This window comes from Leopardus geoffroyi, chromosome A3 (assembly GCF_018350155.1).
Source record: "Leopardus geoffroyi isolate Oge1 chromosome A3, O.geoffroyi_Oge1_pat1.0, whole genome shotgun sequence".
Lineage (NCBI taxonomy): Eukaryota > Metazoa > Chordata > Mammalia > Carnivora > Felidae > Leopardus > Leopardus geoffroyi.
Genome location: NC_059336.1, coordinates 44,817,148 through 44,830,887, shown reverse-complemented (window position 1 = coordinate 44,830,887; position 13,740 = coordinate 44,817,148). Strand labels below are relative to the sequence as shown.

The 13,740-nt window shown below is 47.6% G+C and overlaps 1 protein-coding gene across 2 annotated transcripts in view; it reads right to left on the bottom strand.

Annotated features, from left to right (window-relative positions):
• Positions 1-426: 426 nt before the first annotated feature.
• SLC24A3 (solute carrier family 24 member 3) overlaps positions 427-13,740 on the bottom strand; it is a 490,476-nt gene continuing 477,162 nt past the window's right edge. For both annotated transcript variants that reach the window (XM_045445435.1, XM_045445436.1), the window contains 2 exons: positions 6,849-6,914; positions 427-2,345 (listed from right to left, as the gene is read on the bottom strand). In XM_045445435.1, coding sequence (XP_045301391.1) covers positions 1,954-2,345; positions 6,849-6,914 — 458 coding nt within the window. In that variant the 3' untranslated portion in view covers positions 427-1,953. The remainder of the gene's footprint in view (positions 2,346-6,848; positions 6,915-13,740) is intronic.

Genomic DNA, 13,740 nt, shown 5'->3' with positions numbered 1-13,740 from the left:
CAGGGTAAGAATGTGGTGTATTACAATGATGTGTTACCTTCTCTTTTAAGGAGTTGGCTTTGGGGAAGTCTGAGTTTTCCGGATCGAAAACTAGTACAATCAGACAGGATGGAGAACTTGAACTGCTGAACTGTCGGCCATGCTGGAATCTGTTCCTCCCACTTTAGCTGCAAGAAAGAATTCCTAACAGAGCGCTGTAAGTATTCTATAGGATGACAGATCCTAAGCCCCTTCAAGATTTAGAGAAGACCCATGATTTGCCACTTCATACCAGAAACCCGCCATTTTGCCAGCTTTCCAGGTTGAGTCCACCCAGAAAGAGCAGAAGCACCAATACCTGGCGGCTTCCTTCCAGGCATACTGGTCAGCATAGTTAAAACAGGCAACACTCCAGGGGAGGAAGTAACGTGCGTGCCACTCAAGGAAGGATATAGAACAGAGAAGTTTATTTTACACTATCCGTCCAAGAAAACAATCTCCATAAACCAGTGCAAAATGTGCAACAGAATCAATACGTGTGTCTTAGCTCTGAGAGCCCAAATTGGTGATTTCCTCTCCCGTTCCTTCTTCGGGCAGGTGCCTCGTCGGCTGGCTAACGCTGGCCTTGGTTTGCACCATTGACAGAAACATTCAACCAATTTGTAGCAGGTTATTTTTACAATTCATACCAGAATGTGTACAAGGGACGGGGGGGGGAAAACCATACTGAATGAATGATAAGTGATCAGTGCTTAAAGTAAATACAGGGGGCGGCACGGGCAAGAATCCACAGTTTCAATAAATACAAGTGTAACAAGCATGGGTGGGTCTCAACTCGGTGGAATTAGTCTGCATAATAATTCAGCATCATACAAAATCTAGCAGGGCTGTTGAGCAGTGATTGGCAGCAACGTTCACAATAACTTATGCCCTTGAGCGAGTCTGCATTGAACACATTCTGCGGTTCCCAAGGTGTCAGTTCTCTGTTTCCTCCTTCCCTCGCCATCCCTCCAGGATGGGAGGGGTGGAGCTGGGGCAGCTTGGTGGAGGCGTCCCACGAGGAAGGACGCTGGCCCAAAAGCCAGCTGTCAGGGTCCAGTGTAGTCAATACCGAGTGGCAAATTGGGACTTTATTGACGACGTCTGTGCAAAGTGCGCTTCTCTCCGTTTTCCAAGAAACCAGTGTCTGTAGCTCCTGCACAAAAAGCAGTGGTGGCCTCTGGGTCTCTCCCTGTCACCCCGAATACCAAGTGATGAGAGCGCATCTCAGGGACTCTTGGGCTGGGAAACTTCTGCCGCTGACTTCCCGGCACCTCCAGGACGGGTGGTGTAACCGGGGCCCCTCATCAAAGGCCTCAGGCAGGCTAGAACTATTGCTTGAAAGACTAGAAGGAACCTAGTGACAAAATGATTGTCCTAATGGATATGTGGGAAGCTGTCTTCTTCCTCGAAAGCCTTGTGCCCCCTAGATGACGCCTACAGGACTTCAGGGAGGCATCCTTGCGTATGAAACGTCATGCATCTGTTCCCCGTGGCCTCGCCCAGATGTTCCTCTACTAAGCACTAAATTCATGCATGTTCCACCATGCCTGGGACTTGATCCCAGAAGACATGGCGGGGACAACCTGTGGATCATCCACTAATCCAGAGCCCGGTGAAAGATGCGACAGAAGTTCTCCATCTCTGGAAGAAAAGGAATAAAAAGGGGAGCCCCCAAAGTGAAACAACCCCACCCAAACCCAGTAGTAACCTAGGTATCACCTCAAAACATAACAAAATCCCAAACACTCCCTAGCATCAATACACCCTCTCCTCTCTATTCCTTCGACAGTCTCAGGTCATAAATTAGGTTTGTCTTCCATCCAATAACTTAAAAAAGGAGGAGGGATTGTAGTAAGTTTTGCCTGGCTTGGGCCAGTTAGCAGCCAGTTTTTCTAGAATCTCAGTCACTGTTCAAAAATGGAGCTTGAAAATTCACGCGGATGTCAGAGTCTTCACACGGAGGAGGCAGGAAGGGGTGGGTGAGAGAAACCCATGGAGGAGGGGGAGCAGGGAGGGGTGGGAACAGCCTGGGCCACCAAGGCAGGAGCAGAGGCCTGTGAACAGCACGGGAGAGCCGGATGTGCCGGCTCTGGGGGCCCGCGTGACTCGGGGTGCGGCCGGGTCTTGTATTGCACAGTAAAGAAGGACTGAGGCTCGGTGGGTGGCCAGGCGGCTCAGTGGTCCCCGCACATGGGCAAGTTCACAAAGGTGAACACGTTGAACTCTGTCATGATGGAGAAGCACAGGAACACACCGTACAGGAAAAGGCACCCGCACCCGAGCTTCTTGTCCAGCTGCCACTTGTTCAGGTGAACGCCAAACACCTGCAACACACACAGCAGGGTCAGAGGATTCGGGAAGAGGTAGCCTTGGGCCTTGGGGTGGCCATAGCCGGGGGTAGGGCTGCCAATGGCTGATCTCGTGGAGCACTGATGGTCTCTGAGCACCCCCAAACCCATCGTTCATGTGGGAAGTCAGAACTTGGGAGATAACTTTACAAAGTCATAATGATGGGACCAATCAACACGGGCATGGCGGTCATCACTCCTCCGCACTATTCTGTGCTGGTGCCACCTGTTCTACCTCTTCACCCTCTTGCCCCAGGCAGCCCCTGGCCCCTGCAGACACAGCCCTGGCAGTGGAGGCCACACCTCTTCCATTCCTGCACCTAGAGGCAAGGAGGCTGTACCCCTTGCTCTTCGCTGCTCCTTACGCACTCTATTTTTTTCTCCTCTCAAAAAACCTAAGCTTGGAATCTAAAGTCTTCCAGCAGTCATACTCCATCCCACTCACTTGCAGTCAACACTGCAAAACCAGTCTCTTTCGTCCTTCCCCAGAGCCCAGAGTCCTACCCACTGCCACTCCTGTCTACAGCACCTTGTCGTCCTACCCAGCAATTTCACCATCAACTGAGAGGATCTTCCCAACACCCGTCCTCCACCTAGTCTCCTGCAGCCATGCCCCGCACCTGCACTGCACCCACTAGCCGCAGGTGGCCCCCCAAATTTAAATGTATATCAAATAACATTAAAAACTCCATTCCTGGAGTGCCTTAGTGGGTCAGTTGGTTGAGCATCCGACTCTTGATTTCAGCTCCGGTCATGATCTCACAGTTGTGGGGTAGAGCCCAGGGCTGGGCTTGGTGCTGAGCCCATGTGGAGGCTGCATGGGGTTCTCCCTCTCCCTCTGCCCCTCTCCAGTTCATGCGCTCTCTCCCGCCTTCTCTCAAAATAAATAGACTTAAAAACTCAGTTCCTCAGTTGTACTAGCCACATTTCATGTGCTTGACATCCACACGTGGCCAGTGGCTGCTGTCCAGGGCAGGTACAGGCCAGCGGACAAGTTCTGCTGGACAGCCCTGCAGCTGAGACCTGGTGATTAGCAAGAGCAGAAAGGACTCTGTGCCAAACACCTCACTCTCTGACAGCCATCTCCTCTTTCCTGCTTACTCCATCTGGTCCCTGTACTCCTACAACTCTGCAGACTCCCAGGACCCAGAATTCATTGCCACCCCCACCATTTCACTGCCCATCACCCCTCTCCCACCTTACCCTGCTTAAATTCCACCAACAATCGTTAGAACCACCCCTAAGCACTCCTCACTGTTTACTTGTATCTCTCTAGCACTTTTGTCCTTGTATGGCTAAAACCACAGCCTGTTGGTTCAAGCCCTGCTTCCAGCTATTCCATATTGCTTCCACGCAGCTGACCCAGGCTGGAGGAAAACGCCTGGCCATGCCGAAGGGTCTCACTTTTTACGTTTGTTTTTTTTGTTGTTGCTGTTGTTTTGCTTTTTAAATTTATTTTCAGAGAGAGGGAGGGAGGGGCAGGGAGAGAGGGGAGAGAGAGAATCCCAAGCAGGCTCCATGCTGTCACCACAAGAGCCCAATGCAGGGCTGGAACTCACAATCTGTGAGATCATGACCTGAGCCGAAACCAAGAGCCAGACGCTCAAGGGACTGAGCCATCCAGGTGCACCCGAGGTTTCTCACTTTTGTTTGTTTTTAATTTTTTGATGTTTTTATTTATTTGTGAGACAGAGAGAAAGCACAGGCTGGGGAGGGACACAGAGAGAGGGAGACAGGAACCCAAGCAGGCTCTGCACTGACAGCAGAGATCCTGATGTGGAGTTTCAATGCACAAGCCGTGAGATAATGACCTGAGCAGAAGTCGACACTTAATTAACTGAGCCACGCAGGTGCCCCCCTGAAGGTTCTGACTTTTAATTCAAGCCCACAAACCTTGAGTGAGCCATTTATGGCAATCATTCCACGTTTCCCTAAGTGCACTGTCTCTCCCTTTCCTGGATGGCTGTTTCTGACCTCTCCCCTCTTCTGAGACCCCCAATACCTTCCTTTTCCACCCTCACTCTCAGTGCATGATGATGTTCCCATTCACAGAACTCCCACCACCAGATCCATTTGCTCACCTTCTCTCCTGCCAGTGAGGACCTGTCGCCCACGACCCTGTCCAGGGCCCACTCCCCCACATGTACACACCATCCCACCTCCCCTTACTGCTCAAGAACATGGTCCCAGAAACTGCCCTCTTTTATTTCCATCTCCCCATCACTCCCCGGGTTACTCCAACTGGAGTACAAGAATGCTGCTAGCTCCCTCATATTAAAAAACAACTACATTTTTTCTGGATTCCCGTTTCTCTCCTTTATTCACAGAAAGATGACTTCAAAGAGTTGTAAACACCATTGCATCCAATTTCTCTCCTTCCTTCCTGTTACCTTGTTCTACTCAACCTTCGGCCTTATTGCCCCATGCAGCCACCCTCATCAAGAGGACTGATAACTTTGTATTTCTTTTTTCTTTTAATTTTTTAAAAACCTTTATTTATTTTTGAGAGAGTGAGAGAGAGACAGAGTGAGAGCAGGGGAGGAACAGAGAGAGAGGGAGACACAGAATCTGAAGCAGGCTCCAGGCTCCGAGCTGTCAGCACAGAGCCCGACGCCGGGCTTGAACCCACGAACTGTGAGATCATGATCTGAGCCGAAGTTGGACGCTTAACCGACTGAGCCACCCAGGCGTCCCCTGATAACTTTATATTTCTAAACCAAATGGCCAACACTCAGGACTCCTTTCCCATAACAGAGCCAATCACTCCCTCCACCCCGAAACACCTTCTCCCCTTAGCTTCCAGATGCCATACTCTCCTGCTTTGCCTCCCACCTCTCTGATTGCTCATTCTCTGTTCCCTTTGGTGGTTTATTGTCATCATCCTGACCTCGAACTACCAGAGGGCACCAAGACTCAGATGCTGGGCCTCTCTTCCGTCCTCACTCACCCTCTTGCTGACTGATCCAACTACAGGGCTTTAAATATCATTGTGCCTTCAGCTTGGATGCTTTTCCTGAACTCAGACTCATCTTTCCAATGGCTTTCTTGACCTTTCCCCTTGGGTGTCAAACAGGCAAGATAGCTCAAGAGGTTTGAAACTACTCTTCCTCTGCCCCGCCACGAACCTACTTCTCTCCAGCATTCCAGCAGCCCCATTTCAACATCCCAGGTGGTGGCCAGCCCCATCTCCTACAGGTGTACATATGTAGCTGTAAGCATGCGCTCTGGTGTCAGATGGCTTGCCCCTTCATTCATTTGGTGTCAACTACCCTAGAGGTCTCAGATGTTCATCTGTATAATGGGGCTAATATAGTGGCTACGTGATGGGGGCGTGATGAGCTCCAAAGGGGAAAATGTATGCAAAGCACTGAGCACAATGTGTGGCTATGACAGGTCTCATAACCCTAAGTCATACCAGACTCAAAGAAACTCCTACGCTATGGAAGAAAAATTGCATAGATTTCCACTTTTGCGTAAGACAGTGTTTGCTTTAGTAAATCTTTGAAATTTGACTCACAGTCTGATCCCATAAATGACCTCGCCAGCTTCCTGCCTGCTCTTCTAAATTCCCATTATCAACTATATGGACATTCACATGCCAGTATAATTCAATGATGATTTCCTTGAAGATTTCAGGAAAAACCACATTGCATCTCAATGTTTTTTTTTATATTAAAAAAAATGTTTTTATTTATATTTGTGAGAGAGACAGAACAAATGGGAGAAGGGCAGAGAGAGAGAGAGAGAGAGAGAGAGGGAGACACAGAATCTGAAGCAGGCTCCAGGCTCTGAGCTGTCAGCACAGAGCCTGATTCAGGGCTTGGACTCATGAACCATGAAATCATGACCTGAGCTGAAGTCAGATGCTCAACTGACTGAGCCATCCAGGTGCCCCTCAATGTTCACTAATGTGAAAATTTAACCACATACTTGTATATGAACGGATAATTCATGTGTTGGTATGAATCTGTTTCTACCAAACATGGCAGCTGAGTTGGAATATCGTACTATACAAATAGATATGATAGCCAAGACAGTGGAATGGCATGAAAGTATACTGTCAATGAAATAATGTATTCTTAGTCTCTGAGAATTGGTCAAATCCATGGATTTATAGAGGTGCTTATTAACTTGGAACAGACAATTAATTGGAATCTACCCTTTTCTTCACTAATCCTGAAAAAGTGGATCTCCCCTTTGCTTTTGATAAAATGGCTTGTGCTTGACATAAGGCAGGGCCTTGCTTCTCAGAGGTGGGCTGGCTCCGTTCAGAAAGAGGGAATGTTTTCTAGTGAGTTGCTAGGATCCACTTATAGAAGAGACAGCCACGAAGGAGATGGGACATCTGGAGGCTGACTGTCCCCATCCACCAGAAGGCCAAGCCCATCTGGTGTCCAAACAAACTCTGTGGCCAAAGAACCCAAGGGTGGGGGTGGGGAGAACACAGGAACTCGAGAGGGGAAAAGGCTGAAGCCCTACCGTAACAAAGACGGAGGCCAGGAGTAAGCCCACGGAGTAGATCAGTCCTCTGCTGTTTAGCCGAATCTGTAAGAAAGGATGTGCAGTTAGGCTTCCAAAAAGGCATCTGCTCTGTGCAGGAGCTCAAGCAATTCTGAGTAGCAGTCAGTGCAAATCTCTCCTCTAGGATGGCAAAGGGCAGTTTGGACAGCCTTGCTCTGGGATTGGTAGTGGGAATATCTACTTCCCTAGGACAGCTAGGGGGTGCCCTTGTGTAGTCCACTCTCAGTCCAACCCCGTCCTTCCCTCCAGAGGCAGTGCCTACTGGGCTGCAGCATGGCACTCCAATTCTCTGACTTGTGGCCTGATTCTTATTGCTCACAATACTTCCCTATGGACCTGACCTCCAGGGAGCATTTGCTTTCCTGGCATATAGCTTTTAGGTTTACCTTTTGAGTAAATTTCCTAACATGGGTGATGGGAGCAAAATTTTGAAAAATATTACTGAAATTTTCTCTCTCTCTCCCTCTCTCTCCTCTCTCTTTCTTGAGAGAGAGGGAGAGAGAGCAGGGAAAAAGGGACTGAGAGAGAGAGAGAGAGAGAGAGAGAGCGAGAGAATCTTAAGCAGGCTCCATGCTCAGTTCAGAACCCCACACGGGGCTCAATCCCAGGAGCCTGAGATCATGACCTGAGCCAAAATCAAGAGTTGGATGTTCAACCAACTGAGCCACCAGGCACCCCATAAAAACTTTTTTCTCTCTTTTGCATTAGTTTGTGACCTCTTCCCAAACTTGACAGGAAGAAGTGGATAAGGGTTGTTACTGTGAGCAAGCAAAGAAGAAGAAAGAGTTAACATTCCATTTGTGATATTCATAAAAGGATTTTTGTTTTGTTTGTTTTTCAGAGTAAGACAGTGGGGTTAGCAGCCAAACACTGAAAAGAGAGAAACAATTTTTGGAATTCTTATAAAATAGCTCTGTCCAGTAGAACTTTCTGCAATGATGAAAATGTCCTGTATCTGTACTGTCCCATATGGCAGCCATTAGGCACATGTGGGCTATTGAGCCCTTGAAAGGTGGCTCATCCAACTGAACAAAAACTTTAACCTTATCTTCAACCAATTCACATTTACATTCAAAGAGTCATATATGATCAGTGGCTGTAGTAGTGGGCAGAGCAGGTAGGGAATATTTAGAGGCCAACCCAGCCAACAAAGACCATAGAATTTTTTCCATAGTGCACAGAAGATGTCCCTTCTGCCCTGACCTCAGTCAAAGGGTCACGAGGTTGGCTACCCTGAGACAGGAGGTATGCCTTAGAGCAGCTGTACTCAAAGCGTTGTCCCTGGATAGGCTCGAGCAGCATCAGGTGGGAGCTTGTTAGAAATGCAGGATCTCAGGCCTCACCCAGTCCTCCTGAATCAGAAACTTTGGGGATGGGCCCATCGAGCTGTATTTTAATAAACCTCCAGGTGGTTCTGATGCATGAGAAAGTTTAAGAACCACTGACTTAGAGCAAGTACAGAGGTTAAACCCACTTCTGATCTCCACGGGTTCTGGGGCTTTGACTTTGACATCCCTTTTACACCAGTTCTCTTATAAAGTCTTATCTGCGTGGAGGCTGGGGGACCATAGAGCCCCACCAATGTACACTGTCTTGCCGGGAGTCAAAGGCTCACCTGTGTTTACAGAAAGGAAAAGCAAGGCAGGCTGATCAGTTCATTAGAGAACAGAGAGTGATTATTGTCAGTAGAAGTGGTCAGGGGACCTTCTGACAAGGTTCAAGGCATCTCTTGGTGCCCCTTTACCAGTTTATCCCTGCAGTGTAGGTATGGAAACACATGGGTATCTCTGTAGGAGGATGTGTTTGGTTTACCTTTTGGAGACAGGAAATTGCTTGCCCCAAACAGACCCTTTGTGTGGGGACCCAGGAACATAACACATCTCCTTATGCAAGGCTCTGTCCCAGAGGGAATGCGCTGGACTTTCTCCCCTGCATGCACAATCCATGTGAGCCAACCATCTGCCAAACCTCAGCTGGAAATTATTCCCAGCCAATAAATGCTTTCCTAAGAGTAAAGGACTCAAAGCCTATCTCTGTGACACTAAAGCAGTGGGTTTGACCTGGTTAAATCAGTGTAAAAAAAAAATAATGAGGGATTGGATCCATCCCAGTCCAGCTGGTAGTTCACCTTCCTGCAGACCCTCCACCTGGCTATAGATCGATTTTCCTCCTTTGATCAGCTGTGTAGGTATAACGAGGCCAATGTCCATCACAAATGCCTTGTACTGAAAAAGATTCTCTGCCCCAAAGTATTCTGTCCATACTGAACCTATGATAATGCCACATGTACCCTGGCCAGAGTTTAAGGGGAAAGGCAGGGCTTCTCAGAGCAAGATGGCAGCCTCTGTTCAGCGTGAGTAAGAGCCTGCTGGGGCTGTACTCATCACAGTCCTTGGGCTGACCCTGAAACTGTGAATACTCAGAAAACCTTTTGAGCTCTTAATTTTCAACATTACATGGATTCTTCTAAGAATGTGGCCAATGCATTTTAAGCCCAGCTCACCCTTTGAGTTCCAGGGTTGAATCCTTGTCAGCAGCAAGAGTTGAGTAAAGTGATTTCCTGCCCATAGGAAACCAAGAGCCAGTGAAAGCCAAGCTCCAAGCAGGAAAATTCTCTTTGGCCAAGGCTTTCGCCTTTTCCAAATGAATAATATTCAACTAGAGCACTGGAACTTCACTCTTCCTCATTGACATAAAGTCTCAAGGAGTGGTGCTTCTAAAATTCTAAATCTGGCTCCAAAGACTAAAGACAACCAACTTTGGTGAGGTTTCTGAGTAGTTTTTTTCACATTTTCACCTTTTTCTCTGCCACATGCACCCACAGGGGTTATTTTTGCTATTTCACTAGTTAGAGACCTGCGCTCTCAAAGACTGTATTGATTCCTTGCTAGCTGAACCCCCACTTCCACATGGACACGACTGTCAGGGATTAGGGTTCCTTCAGTTGCCTCTGGGTCCAACTTGAACACTTCCCAATTACTGGAGACTATGGATGGTTTGGGGCAGGAGTTAGTCAACTACGGGCCATCGGCCGAATCTGGCCCATCGCCTGATTTTGTAGATGAAGTGTTACTGGAGCTCAGCTCGTTGCTTAGCATACCGTCTGTGTGTCTGCCTTCATGTAGAAGCGGAAGAGCTGATAAGTTTGATAGAGGCCATACGGCTCACAAGGCTTAAAATATTTCTCTTCTGGCCCTTTCCGGAAAGTTTGCTAACCCTTGGTTTAGGGCATGGGCTCCAGACCCAGTTCACCAAACCTCTTCTGAATCCCTGCTTGGTCACCCTCTTGATATATAATCATGGAAAAGTGACTTAACCTCCCCAAGTCTCAGTTTCCTGAGAAGTAAAATGGGGATAATACAATTCCCACCTCATGAGGTGGTTGTGAGAATTAATGGAATTAATCTATGTTAAAGCTTGAACAGGACCCAGTGTATAATGGGTTCTCAGTGCGTCTGGGCCATTATCCTCCACTCACTCATGAGCTGCCTAATCCCTTCCCTGGCATCCCTGGCTGCTGCTTTTATAAGCTCACCACCCAGCAGTCCCCTGATCAAAGCCTCAGTAGATGTCAAACACCATGAGGGCAGGAACCATGTCTGACCTTTTCCTCTGCCTGGCACAGGGCTAAGCACAGACCAGACCACATGCTTCAATATGTAACCAATGGATGGACAATGAATCCATTTCATTGCAAAAGTGAAATGGAGCAGAGTAGACTGGTCAGAGAGAGGCTGAGAGCAGAGAGACCCTGGATGCCACTTCCAGATGGGATTCCAGAAGCAATGCATCCTGCCCAACATTCCCTGTCCCCCTTCTCCACTTCATTTTTTATGAATGTATATAGCTTATTTTGTCTACCTAACATTTTATTATGAAAGTTTTCAAGCAGTCAGAAAAATTGCAAGAATTATACCATTTTCATAATGTTTGATAATAGTTCACAGGTGTTTTGTTTCTGGATGCAATTTCTGTATGGTGAAATTTACAAATCCTAATTGCACTGCTCAGTGTGTTTTGAGAAACACCTACAAACCGCGTAACCTAAACTGTAGTCATGATATAGAGCACTTCCATCCTTCCCAGAAAGTTCTCTTGTTCCCTCATCAGTCTCACTTAGATCAATCACTGTGTCTAAGCTTGGCCTGTCTGAGAAATTTCACATAAATGGAACCCAATAATGTTCATTCTTTTACACCAGGATTCTTTTACTCAGCGTAATTTTTTTAAGATTCCTTGGTATTTTTCATTGCATTACTAGCTCACTTCTCTTTATAACAGCATTATTCTAATTATTCTCCTGCTTATAGGTATCTGGGTTGCTTCCAGTTTGGGGCTATTAGGGTGCATTGTTTTCGTAGCTCACAAACAACATGAAAAGAGATCTACAGTGGTCCCTCCCACTCAGAGGAGAAGAAGGAATGAAGATCATGAAGACCTCCAGGGGCTCTGCTGGGACCCCAAACACACACACACACACACACACACACACACACACACACACCACCAGCATCCTCTCTCTGTAGTTGGGCACTGGGAGCCTCTCCAAATGGGGGAGATTCACCTTCCCCACCTTGGCACACTGCTGTCTCCCTTTCCGGACCTCAGTCGGGTCAGATGGGGTGCTCACATCCTTCCCACCTCACTTCTATTCTGCCCATTGCTCCCGAGTCCTTTCGTCTTTTCCAAGTTCACTGAGCCCTTGCTGGTCTTATCCCCCCTTGTGATGCAGATCATATCCTGACCTTGCCTGGTCTCCTTCTTACCTCCCCAACTAGTCCTGATGCTCTGAGGGTAGATGCCTGTGTCTTCAGTTTTTCCTCCTTCCACATAGCACCTAGATCTCTGCCTCTCTACACACACTGTATGTTTTTTAATTTTAAAGTTTATCTCTTTATGTATTTTGAGAGAGAACGAGAACAAGTGGGGGAGGAGCAGAGAGTGAAAGGGAGAGAGAGAGAGAATCCCCAGCAGGCTCCGTACTGATGTAGGGCTGAGCTGAAGTGGGACGCTTAACCGACTGAGCTACCCAGTCACCCCCGCACTGTACATTTAAATAAGCATCTGCCGGTGATGCTGAGCACGTGTGTATCCTTGTGTACATGTGTATGTGCACGTGTGTGCACATGCGTGAGGTGCATGTGTGCATTGGAGGCAGTGAGGTGGGGTGGCTAGGGGCAAGAGTGCATATAGAGCTGGATGAGGAGACTGACGTGGGGGTGGTTTTAAGCTGATCTTTTTAAGCAACAAAGTGAGGGGGCACCAAAATATTTTTTTTTTTTAATTGGGGCATAATTTGCATACAGTAAAGGCACAGATCCCAAGTGTACTATTGGATAAGTTTTGACAAATGCATGTACCCATGTGTGTGACATCTCAACAATATACAAAACATTTCCATCACCCCAGTAAGTTTCCTTGAGGGCAGCAAGTTTAACTTAACCCCCTTAAAAGTAGTTTCTTGGGGTGTGCTAAGCCGGACAATAGCACAGGCCCTCCTCATCTCTGGACCACCTTTGCATAAGCCTCTGGGCTGCAGCTGTGCAGTGTTGCTCTGAATGATGGTTTCGTGCTCCCTGAGTCACAGATGCAGGGCCCATTAAGTGCAAATGCAGAAAATCTCCATGGCAATGCCCACCAGAGAGCATCCTAGGCACAACTGCCCGACATTTAACACTGTTTTTATTTCTTGCCTTCAAAATACACAAATTCATTCTCTAATGCCCTCATGGTAAATAATTATTGCAGAGGAAACAGCAGGCTAGTTGGTTCCAAAGAAAACAGGAATTTGGCCCACAAATGTGGGCCCTCAAAATGTGCATTTGTTTTCATACAGATGCACACACAGAGACCCAGTTAGACCTAGTTTTAAGCATGCACGCGGTTCAGAAAACAGTTCCCTAAATCTTACACAGTTTGGAGAGCCAACATCCCTGGCCTCAAAGATTATAACTTCCCCATATTATAGTTTAAAATCTCTCTATGGTTTGAGGTCAGCTCCACACAACCGGCAAATTCTTTGAGGAAAAATAAGAAGCCCCTGGATTCTTGCTAATTTATTATAACCTGGAACACATGTTACATGTCACTTCGCATTTTCAGATTTGGGTAATTTGAACATTTGTGCGGGTGTAGGCTCCAAATGGAGTGTCTAGCCGTGGCTTGATGTTGTAAGCTATCACTGGGTGGGAATCTCTTTCCCTGACACAATTAAATGAAGTAAAACAATGAATAAGCCTTGAGAAAAAAGGCACTTCGATGGCTGAGTCCTGTCCTTCCCAGAGTGCTGTCATGAACACAGTTGCACAGTTGCTCTCCAGAGCAAGTAGGGTGGGTTTTGTTCTCCCTGTGTAAAGACGAGGCAGCTGGCACTCTGGGAAGTTCAGCACGTGGCCAAGGTAAGATTCTGCTCACCAACTCCAGTGTGTGTGTGGTGTGGGTTTTCCCCATGCATCCAAGCATTTCTGTGACCCCTATGGGTATCCTACAATTTAACTCAGTTCTGACACTATTCACCCAGTGACCCCATCAGACGGCCCAGGTGAAGGGCTCAGTCCTACAAGACTCTCCTTCCCCCACCCCAGACACCAGTCACAAGTCCAGGTGTCACCTGTGCTTCCGAGTGACTGGCTATAGATTGGAGATTCAAAGGACGCACTGCTTGCATTTGATTAGCTTGTTGGAGTGGCTCACAGAGCTCAGGAACACGTTTTATTGACTATGTCACCAGTGTGTCCTAAAAGGGTAGAACTCAGGAGAAGCCAGTTGGAGAAGATGAACAGGGCAAGGTCTGGGGAAAGGGACAGAGCTGTCTCTGAGTGCACCACTCTGCCAACCTCCACACATTCAC